At 39.7% G+C, this 23,507-nt stretch overlaps 1 protein-coding gene across 1 annotated transcript; it reads right to left on the reverse strand.

Annotated features, from left to right (window-relative positions):
- Positions 1 to 4,746: 4,746 nt before the first annotated feature.
- Positions 4,747 to 5,709, reverse strand: LOC127192417 (mas-related G-protein coupled receptor member B1-like). Its single transcript, XM_051149694.1, has one exon. It carries the CDS (start codon positions 5,707 to 5,709, stop codon positions 4,747 to 4,749), a length of 963 nt encoding a protein of 320 aa, XP_051005651.1.
- Positions 5,710 to 23,507: the final 17,798 nt, after the last annotated feature.

A 23,507-nucleotide genomic window follows, 5' to 3' on the forward strand; every position in this document is an offset into this window, starting at 1 on the left:
AACTTTACATTTTTTTATTAATTACTCACTTTATATCCTGGTCATAGCCCCTAACTCCTCTTCTGCAGTCCCATCTTCCTTCCTGTTTCCCCTACTCCACAGAGAAGGGGAACCCCCACACTCCCAGCATATCAAGTCATATCAGGGATGAAGGCATCCTCTTCCCCTGTTGACCAGTGAGGCAGCCCTGCCAGGAGAAAATGACAGAAAAGTAGGCAACAGAGTCCATGTCAGAACCAGCCCCCACTTCCTTCACTTAAGGTACCCCCATGATGACCTAGCTGCCCAACTGCTACCTGATCAGATTATTAAAACCATTTAAATCTGTCATGATGTTTCTGTCTCACTCAGTGTTTGAAGCAACAGAGCCAGTAATCATCAAATGAACCCTGTATAGTCATGAAAAAATTATTTTTCTTTTATTTCCAGTTATTTATATAACAGCCAAAGGTTGTTGCATGACCATGTGAGGAAGTATTGATGCTGGTCATTACTACCATTAGTTACTTATAATCAGTGTATATAAAAGTATTTGCTAAGGGGTAGAGATGGTTCAGCAGTTAAGAATACATACTGTTCTTCCAGAGACCCTGAGTTCTCTTTCCAATACTCATGTCAGGTGGCTCACAACCCATTTTGAGGTATCTAACCCCTCTGGCCCTATGGTCACCTATACTAATATGTACATACTCACATAAACACACATAGATAAAGATTAAAAATTTAAAAACCTGCAAATCAATGCTGAAAACAGGAAGTTTAAAAGTTATGGAGACAACTTTTGAAAATCTATTATGATTAACCAGTAAATACATAGTCAGTTACACAGACACTTAACTTCCAGAGACATTAGGAAAATGAAATTAAAGCACAGGAGCATACTGCTTCATACCCCTACATGGGTAAAGTTCAAAGAGTGAAGACTCCATAGTCCTTTGTCCCACAGGAATGACTGCATTTATCATATATTTCTTTTTAAAATATTTATTTATTTATTACTATGTATACAGTGCTCTACCTGCATGTATGCCTGCAGGCCAGAAGAGGGCACCAGATCTCATTATAGATGGTTGTGAGCCACCATGTGGTTGCTGGGAATTGAACCCAGGACCTCCGGAAGAACAGTCAGTGCTCTTAGCTTGTGAGCCATCTCTCCAGCCCCAATCATGTATTCCTTTCGGGAAAGGAAAACAGTAATGCCATGGTGTTAACTATTAGGAAAAGTTCTTACTTTATGTTCATCTTCAGTTTCCTCATATGTTTTACTCTAGATTAATTACTCAGGACACATAAAAAAAATAAACCTCTAATAATAGTTCACAAGCAATTCCTCTGTGAAATACTTAAACCATGGCATTTCTATCTATTTTATACAGTATTCAGCATCACAATTGATGATATAAGGCATATAATGACATTAATAAATCCCCAAAGCATCTTGTGCTGGGTAGATTGACTTAGGAAATAAAGGAATGCACGTGAGCTTTTGAGTAGCCACCTTGTTTATTCACATCAACTATACAATGTGGACATGAGTGACAATACCATATGATGACAGTGACATAAATTTTACTATTTATACATTAATTAAACTCAATTACAGTAAAGTGTATTAAAAGTTAAGACAAAATAATATTTAATGATAGATATAGGAAAATGGTTTCTCCTTGGGCAAGGGAAGTGACTTTCAGTATTAGAGAGTCTTTCAGAGAAGTTTAAGTATTTTCAATCTTGATTACAATCTAAGCACATGGGTATACCAATTTTCCAAATTCTATGTGTTAAATAGGCATAACTTGCTAGCAACAATACTAAACTCTAGCAAAACTAGAAATACTAGTTTTTATAGCACTTTATATGACTATAACATTTCATAATATCAGTATTATGTAATTAGTGATTAATCAATAATTTTGATATATCTAGAATAAAAGATATTTTGTCATACATACTCTTAAGCAACAACTGTGTCAAGCTTGTATCCCTGCTGAGTTTAATTGTCAGCTTGGTCCAGCCTAGGGCCCTATGAGAGGAAAGCCTTTTAGCAGAATCATCTAGATCCAGTTGTTCTGTGGGCATGCCTATGAGTGACTATCCTGAATATGAATTGATACAGGGTTCCCAACTCACTAACAGAGGCACATGTCCTAAACAAATAAGTCTTGGGCAATATGAAAAGCTAGCTAAACATTAGCAAACAAAGGCTATCCAACAGTCAGCATTCCTCCATGCTTTCTGCTTCACATTCCTGTTTGACTTCCTACCATGACTTTCCTCCCTGACAGACTGGGTTAAGGAAGTATAGAGCAAATAAATCCTCTTTTTTTTTCTTAAGATGATTTCAGTCAGAACGCCTTAACACAGCAGCAGAAAGGAAATTAGAGCAGACATTGACAAAGGGTGGGAGTAGTTTCTGTGATACACATAGCTATGTGGCCTTTTGTGCCTTTGGATTAGCTTGTTGAAGGATTGCAAGGGGTTTTGGAACCTTGAGTTGGAAATTCTGATGATTTCTGAGAGATTACTAAGAAATTATTTTAGAACCTTGGAAGATGAACTATGGAGGAATGGTGTATGTGGTTTCTGAAGAGAATCAGCACTTAATTAAGAATTTGGCAGGAGGCCATATGTGTGAAATTTTAGATTAAGAGTCATTGGGACTGCAGAATAATCTGTGAATAAAACAGATTTGCATCATTGAGGTGAAACGTATGTTTCTCTTGGACAATAGGATCGTTGGTCACACGGGCTGAAATGAAAACTTGGCTGTGATTAATAAGAGTTCAGCACCATTGGGACAATAGGAATGGACTTTCCTTAGGGCCAGCCCACAATAGCTTTAGTCCAAGACAACCAAGGCTGTATCTTAGTCTCGCAGCCAAATGTGTCAATATGTAAGAGTCTCCGAAGTGATAGTAGTTTTGAAGGTCTGAGAAATGCGTGATTGAATTAGTTATGGATAAGAACTGAGTCGTGGCACTGATATGGCACCAGGAGTCCCTTAGGAGAGGCCAGGAGATGACATTAGTAAAGCTGCACCCTCAGTTGGAGAGAAGACCCTTTGGGTTGGAGATGGCAGGGCCATCGGATGTCTATTTAGGGCAGTGGCATATGTGTAACGGAGCTAGCAGAATCCTAGGAGACAAGTTGTGTGTACTGTATATGACAGAGCTGGAGAACTGGGGCTCCTTAAGAATATTGTAGATCATAGACTACACAGATAGTGCATACCAGGCAACGAGATTTGTGTTTACACTGCTGGATTTGGGGGTTGCTTTTCTGCTGTTATTCTGTCCTTTCATTTTGGAATAAGAAGCACGTGATTTGCATTTCTAGAAGAACCAACAATTAGGAGACTTTGAAGTTTTAAGGGGAACACCTAAGAGTTTTAATGTGTTTAAAATTCTAGAGACTGCGGAACTCTTAAATCCAACCAAATTTCATGCCATGATGTTAATATGAGATCTCATAAGGAATTGAAAGAATATGGCTTAAAGTGAAGTGTTTGTGTGTGAAGTTGCCAAGTGGTGCAATGTTCTAGTTATCAAACTGTCATCTTGTCTCATCATAGTTTCTCTTGAGAAGTCTCAGTTGAGTAAGTGTCTTGATTCAGTTTGACTATGGGCATATGTGTGAGGGGTTGCCTCATTTGTTAATTGATGGAGGACTTAGGCTAGTGTAAGCCTTGCCATTCTTTGTGCAGGTGGCTTTGGGCTTTATAAGAGAATGCGTAAGCAAGTCAACAACCAGTGTTCCTTCAGAGATTCTGCCCCCTCATACCTCCTGATTTCCTCCTTCAAAGGTAAACTCTGATCTGGAAGTGTAATCTGTACAATTCCTTTCTTCTCTAATTTTCTGTAGGTCAGAGTGTTTTTATTATAGAACAGGAAAAGAATCTAGAACTTGTTTATGTTTCAGACACCAGAGCTAGGAGAGTGAAGCTCCCTAAGACAACTGTATGAACTTTCAGGAACAATATAAATCTGACAGAGGTTCATTACAAGAGAAAAGAAGCCTAGTGGAACCATGAAAAATTTGTCATGAAAGATGATCCCTAGATTGGGAGAAACAAGTAAAATACACACAAATAGGGAAGATGGAGACATGCCCTTAGGATGCTAAGCAAGGCATAGTGAAGCAGAACTTTTCCTACAGTGTACATTCACTCTTAGGCATGCATGGCTATTGATGTATCTGATTATAAAACTGTACCTCACTCACACAGTGCCATAAATGGTGGACACAATCACCTTGAAGGTGATGATTCCAATCTGGGTCAATTAAAAATTAACAGGCTTGTCTTAAAAAATGTGCTTCTTTATTGAGTAGTTTGTATAAGAAATATTTATAAAGTTATCACATATCCTAAAACCTTCAGAAATTAAAGGAGACTAAGATTGTAGGGGGTAATTTCACTTAATTCTTTTACTATTGAAAAAAATATTAAAATTTGAACAAAATATAACATTCATTTAACCACTGTCAAGTTCAATGACCAAAGACGTTCTGACATTTTCTGCACAACCTTGAGCCTTCTGTCAGGCAGATGGTGGAGATAGTGTTGTCTACAGTGGGTGCTGCTCTGTTCCCCCTCAGCAGCTCCATGGATGTTGGAGACTGAACCTCTTTGGCAAGGCTTTTATCACTCAACTTTCACAAAAATATTTTATTAACAGATTTAAGGTCATGTAAGCCAGTTTCGTCTGATCAAAGCTGCTCCCAGGGGCTGCACTAGAGTGCTTCCAGTTACCCAGACTTTCCTGAAGAAGCTCCATCCCATCCTTCTTCCTCAGGGGTGTCCTGCATGGCTCTCTGAAGAAGCCCCTTCAGAGTCTTCAGCCTGAACTTGCGGTGCCTAATGGAGCCAATGAGGAAGTAAATAATGGGGTTGGCACAGCTGTTAACACAGGACAGGAATACTGTTATTTCAGAAACATTGCAACGGAAAACTTCATCCATCTCCACAGTCCAATATAAGAAGAACCAGTAGAACCCATATGGCAAGCCAAAGATGAAGAAGACCAGAACTGTGAGGGCAATGGTCACATACAACCTGGTCACCAGCAACCTTCGAGAACCACAGAAAATCCTCACCAACAGGGCCAGGCTGGACCCTGAAAGGACCACAAATAAAACAATTAACCAAGCAAAAGTGATGAAACTTAGTTTCGTACACCAACCAAGACCAAAGTAATGAAGAAACATGTCACATGCATTCCCTTCCAGGAGGCTCAACAGCAGGGACAAGGCCCAGAGCAGGGCACACATGACAGCTGATGTATGCCTTGGGCGACGGCATCGATGCCAGATGGGACACATAACAGACAGACAGCGCTCAGTGCTCATGGCACTGAGCATGCTCAGACCTGCAAGGTAAGCAAAATTGAATGCAATTTCCCAACAGTGGATGACGAAGACGTAGATTTTGTGGGCTTGACAACAGATGTCTATTATGGAAGCCAGAATCTGGAAGCTGAGGATGAGGAAGTCAGCCCCAGCCAGGTTGAGGATGTAGACAGAGAAGGCATTCCTGTGCATCCTGAAGCCTAGAAGCCACAGCACTATGGCATTTCCTGCCAGGCCAACCAAGGCAACGATGACTGTTAGAATATTCAGGGAATATGACATGGTGACACAGAAGTTTGGAATGTTGTCACTTTCATTCAGTGTGGTGTTGTTAGTCCTCCAGTCAGGGGTGGTTGGACCCATGCTTAGGAATTCTCCACTAGTGTTCCTGAAAGAAAACACAGGACATGAACACATGCTGTATATTCTGGGATTTTTCAGGCCCACCCTGCTCTGTGGGAATAACTGATCTTGGCTTACAAGGAGGAGGACAAAAGCTTATAGAAATTAAGTCATTTTTTCAACCCCTTAAATCGCTAGACACTAAATTTCCAGAAACTTCTTTCAATTGCAGTTTTTACTGACTTGGGCGTATGTGCAAACTAATTTATGCACCATCATTGGCGTTGCTGATGGAGTTACTATACAGTTGCTCAGCATCCTATGCTGTGTTAAGAAGAGACAGGGCCCTGAACTCAACTTTCTTTTTGTCCCGAGGCTGAGGATTTTTTCTCAGGTCGAGGAGTATGTAAGACCCCACATGAACAGCTGACCTCAGTCACTGGGAGAGAGGCCTTCCAATGGGGAAAATGGAATCAAGAATAGGAGTTAGGCAGGGAATTCGGTTGCTTACTAAGACCTCTGTGAGACCAGCCAGAGTTATTAGGCTTTCTAGGGCTGTGTCTCCCCTTCACATTCTGGAAACTATAAAGCAGAGAGTGCTTTTCTGTTGTCTGTTACTATGAGACAATATACATCTCTCTACACGGGGCATGTGGATAATTAAGAAATGTGACAAATTAATGAATGGATTATGAGTTGAAGAGTAGTTGAAAGTACACATTGTAAAAATGTTTTAAAACAAGTTGAGTGTGGGACTCTGTTGGATAAGGTTCAAGTCTGATTTCTCCTGATAGCCATTCATGCTCAGTCCACGAAGGCAGACTCTTATTTATCAGCAGCATTCTCATGCCACCTGATCTGGTAACTCCAGATTTTGTAAGGGGTGTCACATGCCCCTGAAAGAAAAAAACATGCCTGACTCTCTCATAATAAGGAGCTTTAACAAGCACAAGGAATTCCTTGGAAGTGCCCTACCAATACTGAGATCCTAGCTTCCAGCAAATAGCCCTTAACTGTACCTAGGAGTCATCTCCTTACACATAGAATGATTAAGTGCTGTTTTCTCCTTCTTGTGGTAGGACCCTGTGTTACTGAGGCAGTGTACCACTGTATGTAGATTAGGTATGCTGCCACCCTTTGCCTCAGTGAATTAGATGCATTTATTCTCAAAATCCCTCCCTCAAAGCCCAGTATGGAAACTGGGAGAGGCTGAGAACCTAGCCTAGTGCCCTGGCCACAAGTCTCACCACTGAGCCAGAAATGGGACCTCTGATCTTAAGGTTGAAATCCATCCATTCTCATCTGGAAACAAGCAGAACCTGGACTGACCAGTCAGACATGACGCTCAGGCCCACTGTTGGTCATGGAATGACAGCTGAGTATCAGAAACCACATGAAGAATGAAAAAAAAATTGTCATTTAGCCATGATTCGCTGTGAATTTGTAGAATTTCATATGCTACAGAGATGGATAATGATGGCCACTCTCATTCTGCAACCCAGGAGTGTCCAATATATAACTGTAAATATGACTCAGAGGAATTTCACACCCAAGGTTAGGCATTTGAGCCTGGATTAATTATGGATCCTAAAGCCAGGGGTGACTTTATGTGGATACAAAGCCACAAGTGTATGTGGAAGGATTTGTGGGCTGAGATGAAAAAGGAAATAGAAACCACCTCTCTTTTGCAATACTGTCCCATCCTCTGGGAAGATCATTGGTAGATGTGAGTGAATACAAGCATATCCTGGAACAGATACCAGCATGTGTGGGCAAGGCAGGCTCACTTAGTGTTTTCCCCTATTCTCATCTCATCTACATTTATTTGATAGATTCCTCTTTCCCCCTCTGAGAAAGTATATCTACCTGATAGTTCCCCTTCCAATCACCACACTGGCCAGTGGGAGTTGAATGAGGACTGTGCCTGTACTTGCTGCTGTTTGGCCTGAACACAGAGATCATTGTGAGAGCTTGGCCCAGCAGGGTTCTCTTTATTAACCTTCCCATAGTGTCAGGTGGGGCTCAGGCCCCATAGAGTTGATCCTATCTTAGTCTGTCTAGAGCTGAGAATGAAAAAGGATCACAACCCAACTGTTCAAACCTAGTGAGCTTCAGAAACAGAAACCCGAGAAGAACACCAAGGCTCTGATTTTTCTGCTCTCCGAAAGTGAATGTCTATTGTCCATATACTGTTGTGCTGTCCTGTACCTTTTTGTGTTCTTTCCCTTCACTGTTAGCTTTGTAACATGATCCCATACACCTTCCTTCTATGGTCTTTCTGTTTCTCTCTTTACCACTAGGCACACAACTGTTTTGCTTTGCTTTTACCTTTATTAATTTCAACATCCCAGTTATTCTATAGCACTAACTCTTCATCAGTATTAGGAGTGTAACTGTTTTTTTTTTTCAATTGATTTCCTTATCTCTAATTTAGACATTTGGCTGGGTTTTGTGGCGAGCTATTTTCCATATCCCTTCCAATGTTACTGAAAACTGAGACCTTGAACAAAGGCTATTTATTGGGTAGACACTTATAAAAGAGATATCAACACAAAGGGCACAAATTGTGATCCAGAAACAAAAAATATTTTAAAAGCCCAAGCACTGTGACTTTTCCAAAATCTGACATACTTGAATAATAAAAGCTAAAGGTATGCTACATTTGATGCCATCTCCATAGGGAGGTTCACTGATGCTCATCATATTCTTTGAGATATACTGGGTGTAGCCAGGAGTTAACCTGTCTTGTTGTCAAAGAGTCTTTAAACTAATAAAAACATCTTTAAACGTCTTATTCTGTAGGTCTCTGTGATTTTTGAAGACCGTATCTATTTTACCTTATCTATCTTTAGAAGCATATTTATCTGTTAAAGCTAGGATGTATATTATTCTGATAGAAATAGACTAGTAATAGACATAACCATGATTTGGTCAACTAATACAGACAGAATTCTGTCTAAAATGGGCAAGCTTGGATGCAGGCAGAATTGATGGTCAAACTCTGCCAAGACAGGGTAAGCAAGTCCTCAATAGTTCCTGCCTCACAAATATGCCTGTTACATATACTGGGCCAGAAGGCTGAAGATGATGCTCCAGTGTTATAGAGAATTTTGGGTGACTGTTCATGCAGCAAACTGTCTTTGTCATCTTCTCATTTGGGAATCTGTTAACTGCACTCCCTGTATACTCAGGTAATTAATTTTATTCCTTCTCAAGTCTCTGATGAGGTTGAAGATCAGAGAGTTTAGTTTAAACAATTAAGCTTGTTTGGTGGTTAAGATGTTCTTAGGTCTATATAGATGTTTTTAGTTGATAAAGATGAGATATGATAGATATTGATTTACATTCAGAATTTTAGGCACACCAAGACAGGAAAGATGTTATCTTCAAGGTTACCAAATACAAATAGCCGAAACACTATGAATGTAACATTTATATAATTCCCGGTTGTTTCATGATTCTTTTTGCTGTAGGTAGTTTATTGTATATATGTGTAATAATATCAATGTATATGTAAAAAATAAAAACATATTTTTATGTAAAAAATAAAGCAATAGAAACTTAAGAAAGAAGGCTAAAGGCAGGAGAATGACGTTATACCAGACAATGAAGGCAGGAGTCTAAATTGTAAAATGTTGAATGATGTCTAAGAAAATACAAGTAGACAGTGTAAGTAACAAATGTATCCAAGCGTTAGTTGATAAATTTACCTCTGAGATACAGATTATGGAACAATGGATGAAAATCATGGGAAGGGCAACCTCAATCATTCAAATGAAATACCCAATGGGAAGCACCTCTAGCTGACTAGATCAGGCAGAGGAGAGAGATGAAGATATTGAAAACGAAGATGAGAAATCATTAGACTCAGATTACAGCAGAAAAAAGGTAAATCAGGCATCTTAACTCGCTGCTGTAAACCCACATATGGGGAGGCTGTAGCATAAATATTTCTGAGTTAGATGTTGACTTGGGCACTATATCAGCTTGTGACTTCCTCATCCTTGTGGAAAACAAATATCCATTAAAGAAAAATACATTTGTCCATTGGCTCTATCTGAACAGTGGGTCTGGGATCACTGCATGCATTGTTCTTGGTTGGTGCAAGTTTCTGCAGGATCCCTGGGTCCAGATTTACTGGCCTTGATGGTCTCTTCATGGGGCTGAACCCTCTGGGTCCTTCCACCCCCCTACTTGTCCACACCACTCTCAGCACTCTGCCCATGGTCTGGCTGCAAGTGTCAGCATCTGTCCCATTTCCCCACTGGGTGGAGTCTCTCAGAGGACATCTATGTTGGGCTATTATCCACTTATAAGTGAGTATATACCATGCATGCCTTTCTGAGTCTGGGTTACCTCACACAGGATGATCTTTTCTAGTTGCATCTATTTGCCTGTGCATTTCAAGATTTCCTTGTTTTTAATCGCTAAGTAGTATTTTATTGTGTAAAGGTGCTACAGATTCTTTATCTATTTTTCAGTGGAGGGAAATCCTCAAATTTCCAGATTCTGGCTATTATGAATAAGGCTGCAATGAAGTTAGTTGAGCTAATAATGTCCTTGTTGTATGGAGGAGAATGTTTTACATGTATGCCCAGAAGTGGAATAGCTGGGTCTAGAGGTAATACTATTCCTAATTTTCTGAGAAAGTCCCAGATTCATTTCCAAAGTGTTTGTACAAGTTTATACTCCCACCAGCATGCAGGAGTGTCCCCCATTTACCACACACTTGCCAGCATGTCCTGTCAGTTGAACTTTTTGATCCTAACCATAGGACAGCTCATTATCCACAGTTGTGTGGAGTGCAGAGCCTGCAGCTGACATGACCTCTGGTGGCCCCAATTTGACCACTTTCCCTTGGTGGGGAAACCTGTTGGCACACAGAGGATGGGGATGCAGGGCATCCTGATAAGACCTGATAGGATCTGGTCATATGGTGGGGGAGGATGTCCCCATCCAGTCAGAGAAGAGCTGGGTGGTAGGAATGGGAAGATACAAGTGAGGAGATAACAATAAGGATGTAACCTAAATAAATTATAATAAATGTTTAATTAATTTTTAAATTTCAGGATGCTCTGAGTCAACTTTTTTCAAGACACTGGTTCTAATAAAGATGAGAGTATCTGAAGATGTAATGTGCTTCAGCTTGGATCAAGAGCCCTATGGATATAGAAAAAACAGTTGCCATCCAATGTGTTTCAGACAATAGCCAGAGTACTCTATTGTATTCACTAAGATTACACTATATGTTTTTGAGCCTTCGTTGCCACTAGGAGCAAAGATCTCTTTGGTGCACCATCTGGGACATCAGCTACAGCTACTAAGAAAAATGAAATTGTTCAGCATTGAACAGGAAACTCAAGCTTGGACAGGTAGCACTGCTGTGACCTCACACAGTTCTTTCACAATGGGCTTTTCAGCTTTAACATGCAGCAGAGGAAGCCAAAATAGAACAAAATCAGCTACAACTGCTATTGTGATTGCATTTCTTGTCCCTGTGTATCAGTTTATTAAAAAAAACCCTTGCTCCTCATTGCCCAGTCTGCCTCTCTGGTCGTGTGCTTGGGTTACAAGTCCTACTGGGGAAGTTAGTCTAGGAATGTCACCCAGCTTCAATGTATGAACTTTCCATATTTTACAATCATATCAAGTATTTTGCTATTTCTTATATTTCTGACCTATGTATAAATAATTCAGATCTCAAACATAATAAATGTGTATAGGATCAGCCTCTAAATAAGACAGAATAAAAACGTAATACTTCACAAAGAAAAGGAAGAAAAAGTTAAATAATGAGACTCAACATGTGACAAAATATCATCCAAGCAACTGCTGTCTGCCACAAACCCATCTCCACTGACAAAGACAAGCACAAAGTGATATGAAGTGATAGAAAATGATATTCTAAATGGACAGAAGAGAGAAAATCATAATACACAAGTGCATAGTACTCCACCCAACAACGGTAGGACAAATATCCTTCTCAGCTACCCACAAAGGTTTCTCTAAAATATTGTAGCCTATAAGGAAGTTGTGGTGGTTGGAATACTAATGGTCTCAATAGGCTCCTATGTTTGAACACTTGGTCCTTACTTCATGAAACTGTTTGCAAAAGATTACAAATAGTGGCCTTGTTGGAGGAGATATGCTACTGGGAGTGGACTTTGAGGTTTCAGAAGCACAGGGCACTTCAAGAATGCCCCCTCCTCTCTCTGTCTGCCTTTACTTTATGGATCAAGATGTGAACTCTCAGCTGCAGCTGATACCTTGACCTTGGTCCTTCATCATAGGTTCTAACCTTCTGAAACCATAAACCAAATTAAACACTTTCTTTTTATAACTGGCCCACTGGCTTTGCCACAGTCATAGAAAAGAACATAGAAAGTCTAATACAACAGTCATAACAAATGCAAAACAAATAGAAATGTTTTTATATTTTATAGAATTGCAGATGGAATGAAGGTAAAAATGAACAACAACAACAAAGATCGTAGGCATACAAAAAAAGAAAAAGAAAAAAGAAAATTGAACAAGCAGTTCATTTTTTTAATTATCCAAAAGAAGAGGAGAGGCTAGTCAGAAGAAGGAGGCCAACAGCAGGTGGAAGTAGGGGTGGAGGTGGAGTTGGATGACAACAATAATAGGGGTAAAACATGATTGCAACAAATTGTTCACATATATGAAATTGATAAAATAAAATAAGAGCGATAGTAATTTGTAGGGGATAAATATTACACATGATAATCAAGCTCCTATCACTTAAAAAACAGAAGGATGGTTCAACATACAAAAAAAAATAGCATATGTAATGCAGCACATAAGTAAAGTCAATCTCTAAAAATCATTGTGAAGAAAATAATATTGACAAAATGAATGGATACTCAGGATAGAAAACTCTGAAGAACCTTTGCATAGAAACCTAATAAGGTACATAATAAAAGATATATATCACAGTTTTCTAACTGTGGAAAAAATTAAATAAAAAATAAGATTATCATCCTTTCATTCTTCTTTTATTCAATATTGTGCTTAAAATCTTAGTAAAATCAATAAATAAAGAGAAAGAAAAGATCTAAATGAACTCACACCCTCATTTTAGCAGGAAATAGAATTCTTTACTGTAAAAACATAAAGCCTAGAAACACACCAGGGTCTCAAACATTGAATACTACAACCCTTTTTTATCCCCATGTTTAGTTTGTGTGATAAAAAAACATTCTCATATCTACATGATTAGTTAGTGTGAAGCCTTAGTATTATTAGTATTATATTACAAATAAATAAATACATCTTACATTTTAAGATGATGGTTTATATAAAAAATAAAAATTATTATAGGAATGGAACAAGTGATAAAGAAATTCTCCATTGTCCTAACTTTTTGCAAGCAGCCCTGATTATGTCCAGATGTGTTCACGCAGGCTTAAGTAAGTGATGCTGATCATTGAGGGAACACTGAAATAAAGACCCAACACTGTTTGGTTAGGTGCTGAGGAGCACTTAGGTGCATAGCATGCCAATGGGATGATCATCTGAGATGATTGATCAGCAGAGGAAGGAAGGAAGAAAGGAGGAAGGAAGGAGGGAAGGAGGGAGGGAAGGAAGGAAGGAAGGGAGGAAGGAAGGAATGAAAGAAGGAAGAAAGACATCTGAGTGCTGCTGCAGAGAGGGACCTGAAACACGGGTATGTCTAATGGAGACTGCTAATGCAGTAAATGAGAGCAACAAGCATAACATGAGCCTTCTCCATAGTCTCTTTTTTTCTTACTTTTAAAAAATTAATTTATTCACATTACATCTCAATTGTTAGCCCATCCCTTGTTTCCTCGCATTCCTCCCCCCCTCCCACTTCCCCCCTACTCCCCTCCCCTATGTCTGTGACTGAGGAGGACCTCCTCCCCTGTATATGTTCATAGGGTATCGATTCTCTTCTTGGTGACCTGTTATCCTTCCTCTGAGTGCCACCAGGCCTCCCCATCTCTCCATAGTCTCTTATAGAAAATAGGGAGTTTTATCTGATGATAAAAGCTTTCTATGCTGACTTCCAAAAAAGGTGAGACAGTTGCCACAACCAGAACAGAACAAGCTCATATATGGACTGAATGCATAATTTTTTTAAAAAAAAGTTCAGCTATATTCTCACTTTGAATCCTCCCAAAAGCCTGTGGTATGAGTGATTATTTTTGGCCATATTACTGAGGGGAGAATTGTAACACAAAAGGTGAGATTATATGTGGCTCTAACAGTGTGATTTGCAGTCCAGAAAACACTGCCTCCAGACCAGTACCCTGTGCGTGAATGTGTGTGTGTGTGTGTGTGTGTGTGTGTGTGTGTGTATGTGTGACTCATATGTGTGTTCATGCAAGTGGTTGTAGAAAGTCCAGGCTGATATCAAGTTTTTATTCAAGTAGATCACTACCTTACTGAGAGAGGGCTTCTCATTGAAAATTAAGCTCACAGACTCAACAGCAAACCAACAAAACCCTGGGATCCTCCTGTCTCTGCATCCTCTGCAGTGGAATGATGGGCATGCCTTGCGGGGCCTCGATTCTTCTGGAGTCTGGAATTCACATTCTCATGTCTGGATCTAATTACTTTATAAACTATGAGCCACCAAGCCTGGGCAGGATCAATATCCCACAGCCATTTTGTACACCACAACATTGTGTATCTGTGAGTGAAGAATGGAAAGGCACAGGAGGCTTACCCACTCTGTAAACAAGATGGCAGGCACAACTGTGGATGAATGAAAACTCTAGCTAAAAAGACCTAGTGAAGCACCAGGCAAGAAGCATGAAATGGAGTTGAGAAATGAGGTGGTGGACAGCAATTACAATTGGCATGAATATGATAGTGTTTACTCAGTGCTGCTTAGTAGGTGGAGGCAGGAAGATCAGAAGTTCGGTTTTTTTCTCCATGACCTAACAAGTCTGATGTCAGCGTGGGTATGTAGTAACCTGTTTCCTGTTCTCCCCGACTTGCCCCCCAAAGTCAATACTCTTAATAATCTTCAGGATCCAGGGGTCTCTCCTGCCATTTAAACAAACAACTTCAGAATCCAGAGCAGTCACCAAAGCAGACTTTCATATGGAGAGACGCCATCCTCCTATGGAGCAGAGAAGAATGATGGGACTGTCTCTACCATTAAGATTCTCAGAGAAACAAGGTCCCTCACATTGGTAGCTTGAGGAAGAACAAAAGTTCAGTTGTCTGTTCATGATACTTCTCAGTTTGAACATATGCTTGCACAGTGTGAGGTCACCATCTGCATCAACTGTGGAGCTCTATAAAGTCTAGGTCATTCACTGTTCCTTTCCTGCTTTACCTAAATTCTGGACATGCCTTCCTTAAACAACATTGTGATGTTGTCTTTGGGAGGAAGCTTGTTTAGATACATGAAAGGGTTTTCCTGAAATCACATAAAGTCAGATCCTAGAGTTTTTATCTTCTCCATCTCTTCTGAGGCCTTTTCTCTGTTCTCTGCTATCATTTCCTCCTTTTGAAAATGTACCCAAAAATTTCATTGTATTACAATGCTTGAGAGCTCTTCAAGAATGTTATAGATTGCCAGAGAGCCTAAGGCCCTTAGTTTATCTCTTAGCAATTTGTCTGCATTTTACTTTAACGTTCTTCCCAGTTCTCATTCTTTCCTGATCCCAATGACAAAACATTACTAGAAAAGATTCAGAGAAAAATGCAACAAGGCAGTTGCAGGAGTTCATAGGAACAGTCATCCTGCTCCTCTGTGCATCTTCCCTACACTGACACCCTGATGTGTCTCAGTGTCCTTGACCACAGCATGCTGCTGCCCATTTAGGTCTGAGGAACAGTAATGCTGTAGTTCCTGCCTCTGAAGTGGTACAGCTGCCAACGCATGCATGACAAGTTTCTCAGTAAGGCATTCCATTATTCTGAATGTAACGATCCACTCTGGCACTAACACCAATAAGAATTATGTTTCTGTGCATACTTTTCAATCTAATATCAAATTATTTTTATTACTGTGGGTGATTCCTCCACAAAAGCAGCATTAGAAGAATAAACTGCAAACACTACAAAATAGCTCTAAATAGAGACAGGGGGAGAAATGATAGGATAGTTAAATCTAGAAACCTCATAATGCAAGGAGACTTGCAAGTGAGAAAGTGTTTCCTCTTATCCTTCTCTCTGTTATCTGGCATCTTACGGAAGTGCCTTATCTGGCCCCCAAGAGCTTTCCTTTTCTCTACATTTCTTTTTATTTGAGTCAGTTGATGCCATTTCAAGGAAACTGGAAAGCTGAAGAGGAGGTTTGGAATTTTAATGTTTTAAAAAAATCTCTCTCCTGGTCAACTGTGTATTGACAAGAGCAATGCTTTTCTTTGTGTGGTTATCTCCTCTTACAACAACTTAGTCATAACTGTGTCTCCAGTGTGTGTGTGTGTGTGTGTGTGTGTGTGTGTGTGTGTGTGTGTGTGTGTGTGTGTGTGTCCCTAAGATCCCTAAGACCTTTGGTCATTGTAAATAAATATGTCCTGAAGTATCTCTCAGTTATTAGAATTCTAACCATCTGTTTCTTGTTGGATTCAACATTCACGTGTGGCGGTCAGTTTTGAGAATCAACAAACAATAAAGCAACATGTTTCTGGCTGGGGAAACAACATATGCACATGGCCTTTCTCCTTAAAGGAAGGACATGTATGGATAGGAATGATTTAAGGGAAGGTAAGGAAAGTGCTTAAGCCAGGCCATCTCTCTGCTTCAAAAGGAAGCTCCTGTCTCATGCATTTCTACATCCTGCGTGTCGCCTTTTGTGGTAGCAACACAGGCATGTGAATTCAGAGAAAACACCATGACAGTAACTCTGAACATTTTTGGGATACGTCCTTACCTTTGGTCCATTTTCTGGTTGAGATGAGGAGAGCTGACCAAGGCAGAAGAAGACCCTTCCACAGATTGAGGCTAGATGCTGCCTCCTTGTTCTGGAATTGAGATTTGCCTCCTGGAGCTGAGCAAATGTTTCTGACTCAAGTGAGTCTTATAAAAACAATGAGCAGACCTTATGACTTCCAGTATGTGTACCAGGAACAAGGCGCACACCAGAGACCTTTAAAGCCTCTAGATGCCCACTAAGATGTTTCTTGGCATCTGTCCCACTTCAACTCACATATCAGCCTCTTCCATTCCATCCTTCTAGGTCTTCCTGTCTCCAAATAATTACTTTTCCATCCTTTGAAGACCAACTCCCATTATAGGCAGCAACACTGAGCAGTTTCAGCTTGGTGTGTGACTCTCTAACTGAAGCATAATGTATCATGCCTCATGTATCCCCCTCTCATCCCATCCTTACCTCCCTGTATGTAGTGGTGTTCACTCCATTAAGGGCCAATGCTCATCATGTCATCACTGAGCAGTTTCATCTTGGGGTGTGTGACTGTATAACTGAAGCAAAAGCACACCACACAGCCTGGCAGGGTGGTGCCTGGTGAAGGTTGTGTCACTGTTGATACTGCTCCCTCCACAGCAGTGCTGCACTACATGTGGTTTTCTTCCAAATAACATTCAAAGTGGCAGTTCCCATGAGTCCCCTGCAGCTGTCCTAAGTTCCAACTGTAATCCGTGTTCACACTTCCATTACTAGCATCGTTTAGTAGAAATTTTATTTTATTTTTGTCAGTGTGATGAAGTGTTTTCCCTCCATCTCCACCATGTGAAGTGCAGAGTTCAGCATACATGCATGTCAGTCTTCCTCACTTCATAAAATCTGTTAATCTTCCTATACTTAGTGTGTAAATTTTCAGATTTCAAGTAGTTTCTATGATTTACCTTAATATTCTTCAAATCACAGATACTTCACATTGCTACCCAAAGTTATAAAAAAAGTGATTTCATTTAAAATACACAAGGGGCATGAGCTTGGGAGGCCATTGAAAGACCACCTTGTTTTGGATATAGCTTAACTTTGTTCTGGTCAGCATATGGTGGTCATTTGTTGACATAGGATGACAGCTCTGAGGGGTTCTGTGGGGCTTTTATGAGGACAAGGCAGATGGCAGGTCCTTAGGAAGTTGTGTTTAAGCTCTGAGGTTGTTGCTTCTCATATGACTTCTAGGGTTTTGTGAGCGTTACTGTGACAGGAACAAACTTCACTGTCCTCAGATCTCATTGGTTCCTATGTAGAGATAGGATCATCCCTCTGCACAGTTTCTATATCCAGCTTTGGCCCTGCCCAACCCTGAAACACATGAGATGTTCAAGTTGGTGTAAGCACAATGGATTGTATAGTACAGGTAATCTATTTTCACCAACATCAACTACCCTTTCTGGTAATATATTAATCCATGCCTACAGTGTGTGAAGAGCCTATACCATTACATTTTTCTATCATTTTCCAACTGTGTTTTAGTTCATATCTAATTCAGAGTAAAATGTGGCAACTAAAACTTTAGTGTGTGGCATTGAATAGCTACATGGATGTCACTATCAGTCTGAAAAAAGCCATTTGAGTGGTAGAGGAGGTGGCCTACCAGGTCCATCATGAAGAAGAAACTATAAGCTTCCACATTCCCCTATAATTAGGTCTTAAATATTGTCATGTATCCTTCCAATAGTTGTTACAAAAATAAGTCCAATTTAAAGAGAGTTGTAGTCTTATACCTGCATTTCTTCTCTAATAGCCCACTTCAGAATTTATAAACTCGATAGTAATCATTCTTTTCTATACACAGCAAGATGCTAATAGAAGCATTCCATATGAACACCGGGATAGTGTACAGCTGCTGTGTTTCACTTGTATGAAACTTGGGTGTGAAAAACACACATGATAATTTCACACAAAGATGTATCGATGCTAAATGGTAACCAGTGCAAGTGACACACGGAGTTAAAATCTGAGATATCTAATAACCCATTGATTTAATTTATTATCTACCTCACATATGTAAGATGCTTATAGCTATTTTTATGTGAAAACACTGTTTTTACCTCATATGAAGATGGAAGCTTATGCATGTTCCAATTTTTGCCCTATGCCATGAACACAGACAAGTATCAGCCCATCCTATTCTTGAGCATCTACCAAAAGGCTCCATATTCTACTTCAGACACAGTTGCTCATTGATATCTACTGTTGCTCTCTTCACAGTAGCAAGGCAATAGAAAGAGCCTAGTTATCCATCAAATGATGAATGAATGATGGAAATGTTTTCATATACATATGGAATGTACAAGGAAAAATGAAAATTCGAGGTAAATAGATGGAATTGGAAATGATAATTCAGAAAGAGATAACTCAACCACAGAGTGAGGAATGTCACGTTTTCTGTCATCTATGTAACAACACATTTATATTTTCATATATGTATCTTTAAATTGAGTATCCATAGGTGTTCAGGAAATTGGTAAGGGGATGTAAAGGCTGTGGGGCAAGAGAAGTCAAAGCAGGTGTTATGAAGGGGGACGTAGAATAATGGAACAGAACATTTAAATTTAAAGGAACATGGACAGGGTCAGCATAGATAGGAGAACAGGGAAAGGTGCCTAATATTAAGCACTCTTGAAGAAGCCATATGGAAACCCACAACTCTAGATGCTTCCTAAAATATATACATACACATACACATGCATAAACCCATTTGTAAATAGGATTCCTCAACTGTAAACACCAGAGCTTACTTAGTTGGTTTGGTGAGAAATGAATCTTTGCCCAGGCACAGGTTGAAGGGGTCACAGCAAGACTGAAGCTGTGACAAGTTTCTTTCAAGTGATCAGATTTTTTTATACCTTTTCCAGAAACAGAATATAATGGTGATCTCCAGGGTCAAAACCAAGGTATCTACCAGGATACAATGACATTTGCAAGCTATACAGGGCACACAAGATTAATATGTAAGACCAATTGTCCTCTCAAGTTTCTATATGCTTTGTGGACTTCTAAGGAACACGTAGAATCACAAGGCAGTCTGAATGTTTGACTCTCTAAGGGATGGCCTCTATTTCTCAGGAATGAGTGAAAGGCACAGAGTCCCAGAGGCCATGGACCCCACCCTAAAAATCCTATGACACATGCCTCCCAAGGTATCCAGGCCAGGCCTACTTCATGATTCCTTGCACTCTACAACAGAGGGCATAATGTCTCCCCCAGACAACATAGGCTGTTAAATAAAGTGCCCTGTGTCAGTTGTCACTTACCTCTTTTGAAGTTGTTGGCCACTGTGGTCAGACCCAACCCCAAACACTACAGACTATTGACAATACTCTGATCCCTCTCTAGAACTTGATACTAAGACCCCATTGATGAACACACCACATACCTGATTCAAAGAGCATGGAGAAATCAAGTTATTTATTGAGGCTTAGAGTTGGAATGAAACTATTCTGCCGTCATGGGGGAGGCATGGCAGCATGTGTGGGAGGCTGGCTGGTCACATTGCACTAGAAGTTTAGAAGCGGAGAGTGAATAAGAAGAGAGGCACCCCCAGCACTGACCCACTCCTGCCTGCAAGGCTCCATCTCCTGAAAGTGCTGCAAACTTCTCAGCTACCACTGCAGCTGGGGACCAAGTGTTCAAATGCAGGAGCCCGTGTGACACACTTCACACAGAAACTGCTACACCCCATCACAATAGTTTGATGGTTGAATGTCTCTTGAGGAAGGTTCTTGTTTCACGCCATCCTGGCAGAAGGAGGTGCACTTAACAGCAGTCCTCTTTCAAGCTTCAGTTCCCAGGTCCCAGGAAGCTGAATGACTGAATTTTGAGTTTGCAGTTTTCTTGTGGAGACATCACTTTTTTCTTTTGTGTGACCCAGAGAAAGTACAAAAGTGTGAAAGTTTGTGTGTGTGTGTGTGTGTAAGCCATTCTATGAAGACTGTCTTCAAGTACATTACCTCATCAGCCTCAATGTAGTGATGATGCTCCTGTGTTAGTCACCTGTGTGCCGTGATTTCAGCTGAGCATCTTTATGTATGAACAAGTTTTTCTATTCTAAGAGTACAATAATCCTTCAACATTATAAGTCAATAAATATAACACAGCCTATAAATACAATGAAGAAAACTCCTTTGATAATTTCAAAATATGTTAAAAAAGACATTAACAAAATGGAATTTCTTCTCTAGATGAAAACTTTGAATAATCTTGGAATAGAAACATGATACCCTAAGATGGTAAAGGAGATATATTCCAAACAGCTAATGGTTTACTGAATGTGGAACAATAATACCATCTCTTAAAATCAAGAATGAGACAAACACATCCCTCATCTCTCATTTATTCACCACTGTGCTTGAAGTCTTAGTAAAAGTAGTAAATCAAAAGAAAGAAAAACATCTATTTTGAAACAACTTACATTTTCTCTTTGTGAAGAAAATACTATTCTTTACATAAAAAACATAAAGCACTTCTTGGTGTAGTGCTGGCGTACACCTTTAATCCCAGCACTTGTGATATGGAAGCAGGCAGATGTCTGTGAGTTCAAGGCCAGCCTTACCTACAAAGTGAGTCGAGGGATGGTATATATAGTGTTGGGTGATTTGGGTGACAAAGAAAATAAAAATGCAACAGAAGCCATGAGAACAGGCATGGACATGTGATGGCGAAATTCTCAATATTCTCTTTGGTGGACAGCCCTGACTATATTCACAATTATTTGTGCGTGCACAAATAACTAATGTTGATCACTGAAAGAACACAGGTAAAGGTCAAACACATCTTTGTTGAGCAACACAAAGCACATAGGTGCACAACTTTGGGGTTGGTGTAGGTCAAAGAAGAGTGCTGCTGTAGAGAGGACCTGGAACATGGGCTTGTCTAATGGAGGACTGCTAAATGGATTTTAGAGAATTGAGACAAGCCTTACACAACAGTAGCCTTCACCATCATCTCTTCAAGAAGATAGGGAGTTTTCTCTTATGACAAAAGCTTTCTGTGCAGACTGAAGAGAGGTTCAGAGTGTGCAGCAGGATCAAAGAGTTTAATCAAAAAAATTTTACAATTATTTTGTTTGTACTTGCTCCTCTCCCAGCTGCTCTTGCTTCCTAATTACCTTCCTCCCAATCAAACTTCAAGTTCTTTTTCTGTTTTTCAAAAAAAGAGAAGCAAAATGCAAAATCAAAAATCAAAACAAACAAATGAACCTCCCCCAGTACCAAACAAAAACAAAAATCACACAAAACTTAGAGTTCCATTGACACTGTAGGGATTGAGGTGCTGTGATCCCAGTTTGACTTTTAAAACTTCTTTTTGGATAATTATTGTATCATTTTCATTTAGTAGACAATTGCCTTCTTTTCCCCAATGGTTATGATTTCCCTTTAAAATTGCAGTCCATTTAAAAAATATTTTTGATTGGTGGATATGATTCCTCCATAAGAATATCAGTAGAGAAGTAAAATGCAAAAAAGAAAAGAAGAATTGAAAGATATTTCATTAGAAATGGTTTGAATGGTGTTTAAATTAAAAATAGAACTTGTCAGAAAAGGGAGATATAAGGTATGAGTCAAAGTCCCATGTATCATAAAACTTTCCTCCCACCATTTTCTTCCCTTGGTCCCAAGAAAATGGCTTAACTGAACCATAACACCAGAGTCTTTCTCCTGTTTCTGTTGAGATGAGTCACTTGATGAATCCACTGGGACCATGGAGCTCAAGACGGAGGCGTTTGAGTTTTGGTCTCTCAAGTCTGTCATCTGGTGAGACTGTATTTCCAACAGCACTCCACCTTCCTGCTTATTCCTCTCTATCACTAAGAAACAGCAATGGCTGTATTTTTTCTAGTGACAGCTCTTATCCTTGCCACTTAAATCCTAGGAGCAAAACCTTGCTTTAGTGGGTCAAGTTATAAAAATTATCATATATTTTCATTTTCCCTTAACTCTGCCAATCTTTATGAATCATTTCTTCCTGAGGCAACTCTTCAATGACTCCAAGTTAAACCATTTTTTTTCCTTCTTCTTGGTGGTTTGTCACACATATCATACTGATTCTTTGAAGAAGCAAGCAAATTATGGAAACTTGTTAACAGGACCTCAGAGCCAAGAATCAAGGCACACTCATAGTTTTTTTTTTTCTGAAATGAGTGTCAGAGAATGTGTTCTCTCCAAAGCACCAACTTTGAATGTTTTTTTTTTGAAACTAGGGCTGTATTAGAAGGGAGAAAGTTCTAGAGGGAAGCTTCTGTCTCCTGACTTTCTCTGTGGGAAGCACCAGACTCCTGCATGTAGTACTCTGTAGTAGAATCAGGATGTGAGGTCAGAGAAAAACTCAGGCCAAGAACTACCTGAAAGTTCACGCAGCATATCCTTACCTTCCTTCCATTTTCTAGTCAGTAGATGGGAGCTGACCAGTGCCGAGGGAGAGGAAAACTTTCTTCATGACTTTGTTCTCTAACTCTGCAGATTCTTCTAGGAGGTAAGATTCTGTGCCCAAGTGGTATTTGTACAAGTACTTTCCAGACATTGTGACTTCCTCCACATGTGCTAGGAACAAATAATATAGGACATACATTTGACTCTGGAGCCTAACTAAGGGGTTTCTTCTCATCTGCCCTGTCCAACTAACACATCAGACATTAAATAGTGCTTGCTCCATGTCTCTAAGTAATTGCTATTTCTGATTGCAAGCTCTCACCACAGTTAAAAACATCAAACATTATGAAATTGTGTACTAAAAATTTATGTCAAGGCTACCCCGAGGTTACTCTTGGGGAATTTTCTTTATCACAGCACATTGTATTCAATCATAAAGCTTTGTTCCAAATTACATAAATATACACATACTAAAACAAACTCTAAATTACATTTTCCAGATGTCACCACTTCCTCATCTCACCACCTAGTTACTT

This window comes from Acomys russatus, chromosome 7 (genome assembly GCF_903995435.1).
Source record: "Acomys russatus chromosome 7, mAcoRus1.1, whole genome shotgun sequence".
In the NCBI taxonomy this organism is placed as follows: domain Eukaryota; kingdom Metazoa; phylum Chordata; class Mammalia; order Rodentia; family Muridae; genus Acomys; species Acomys russatus.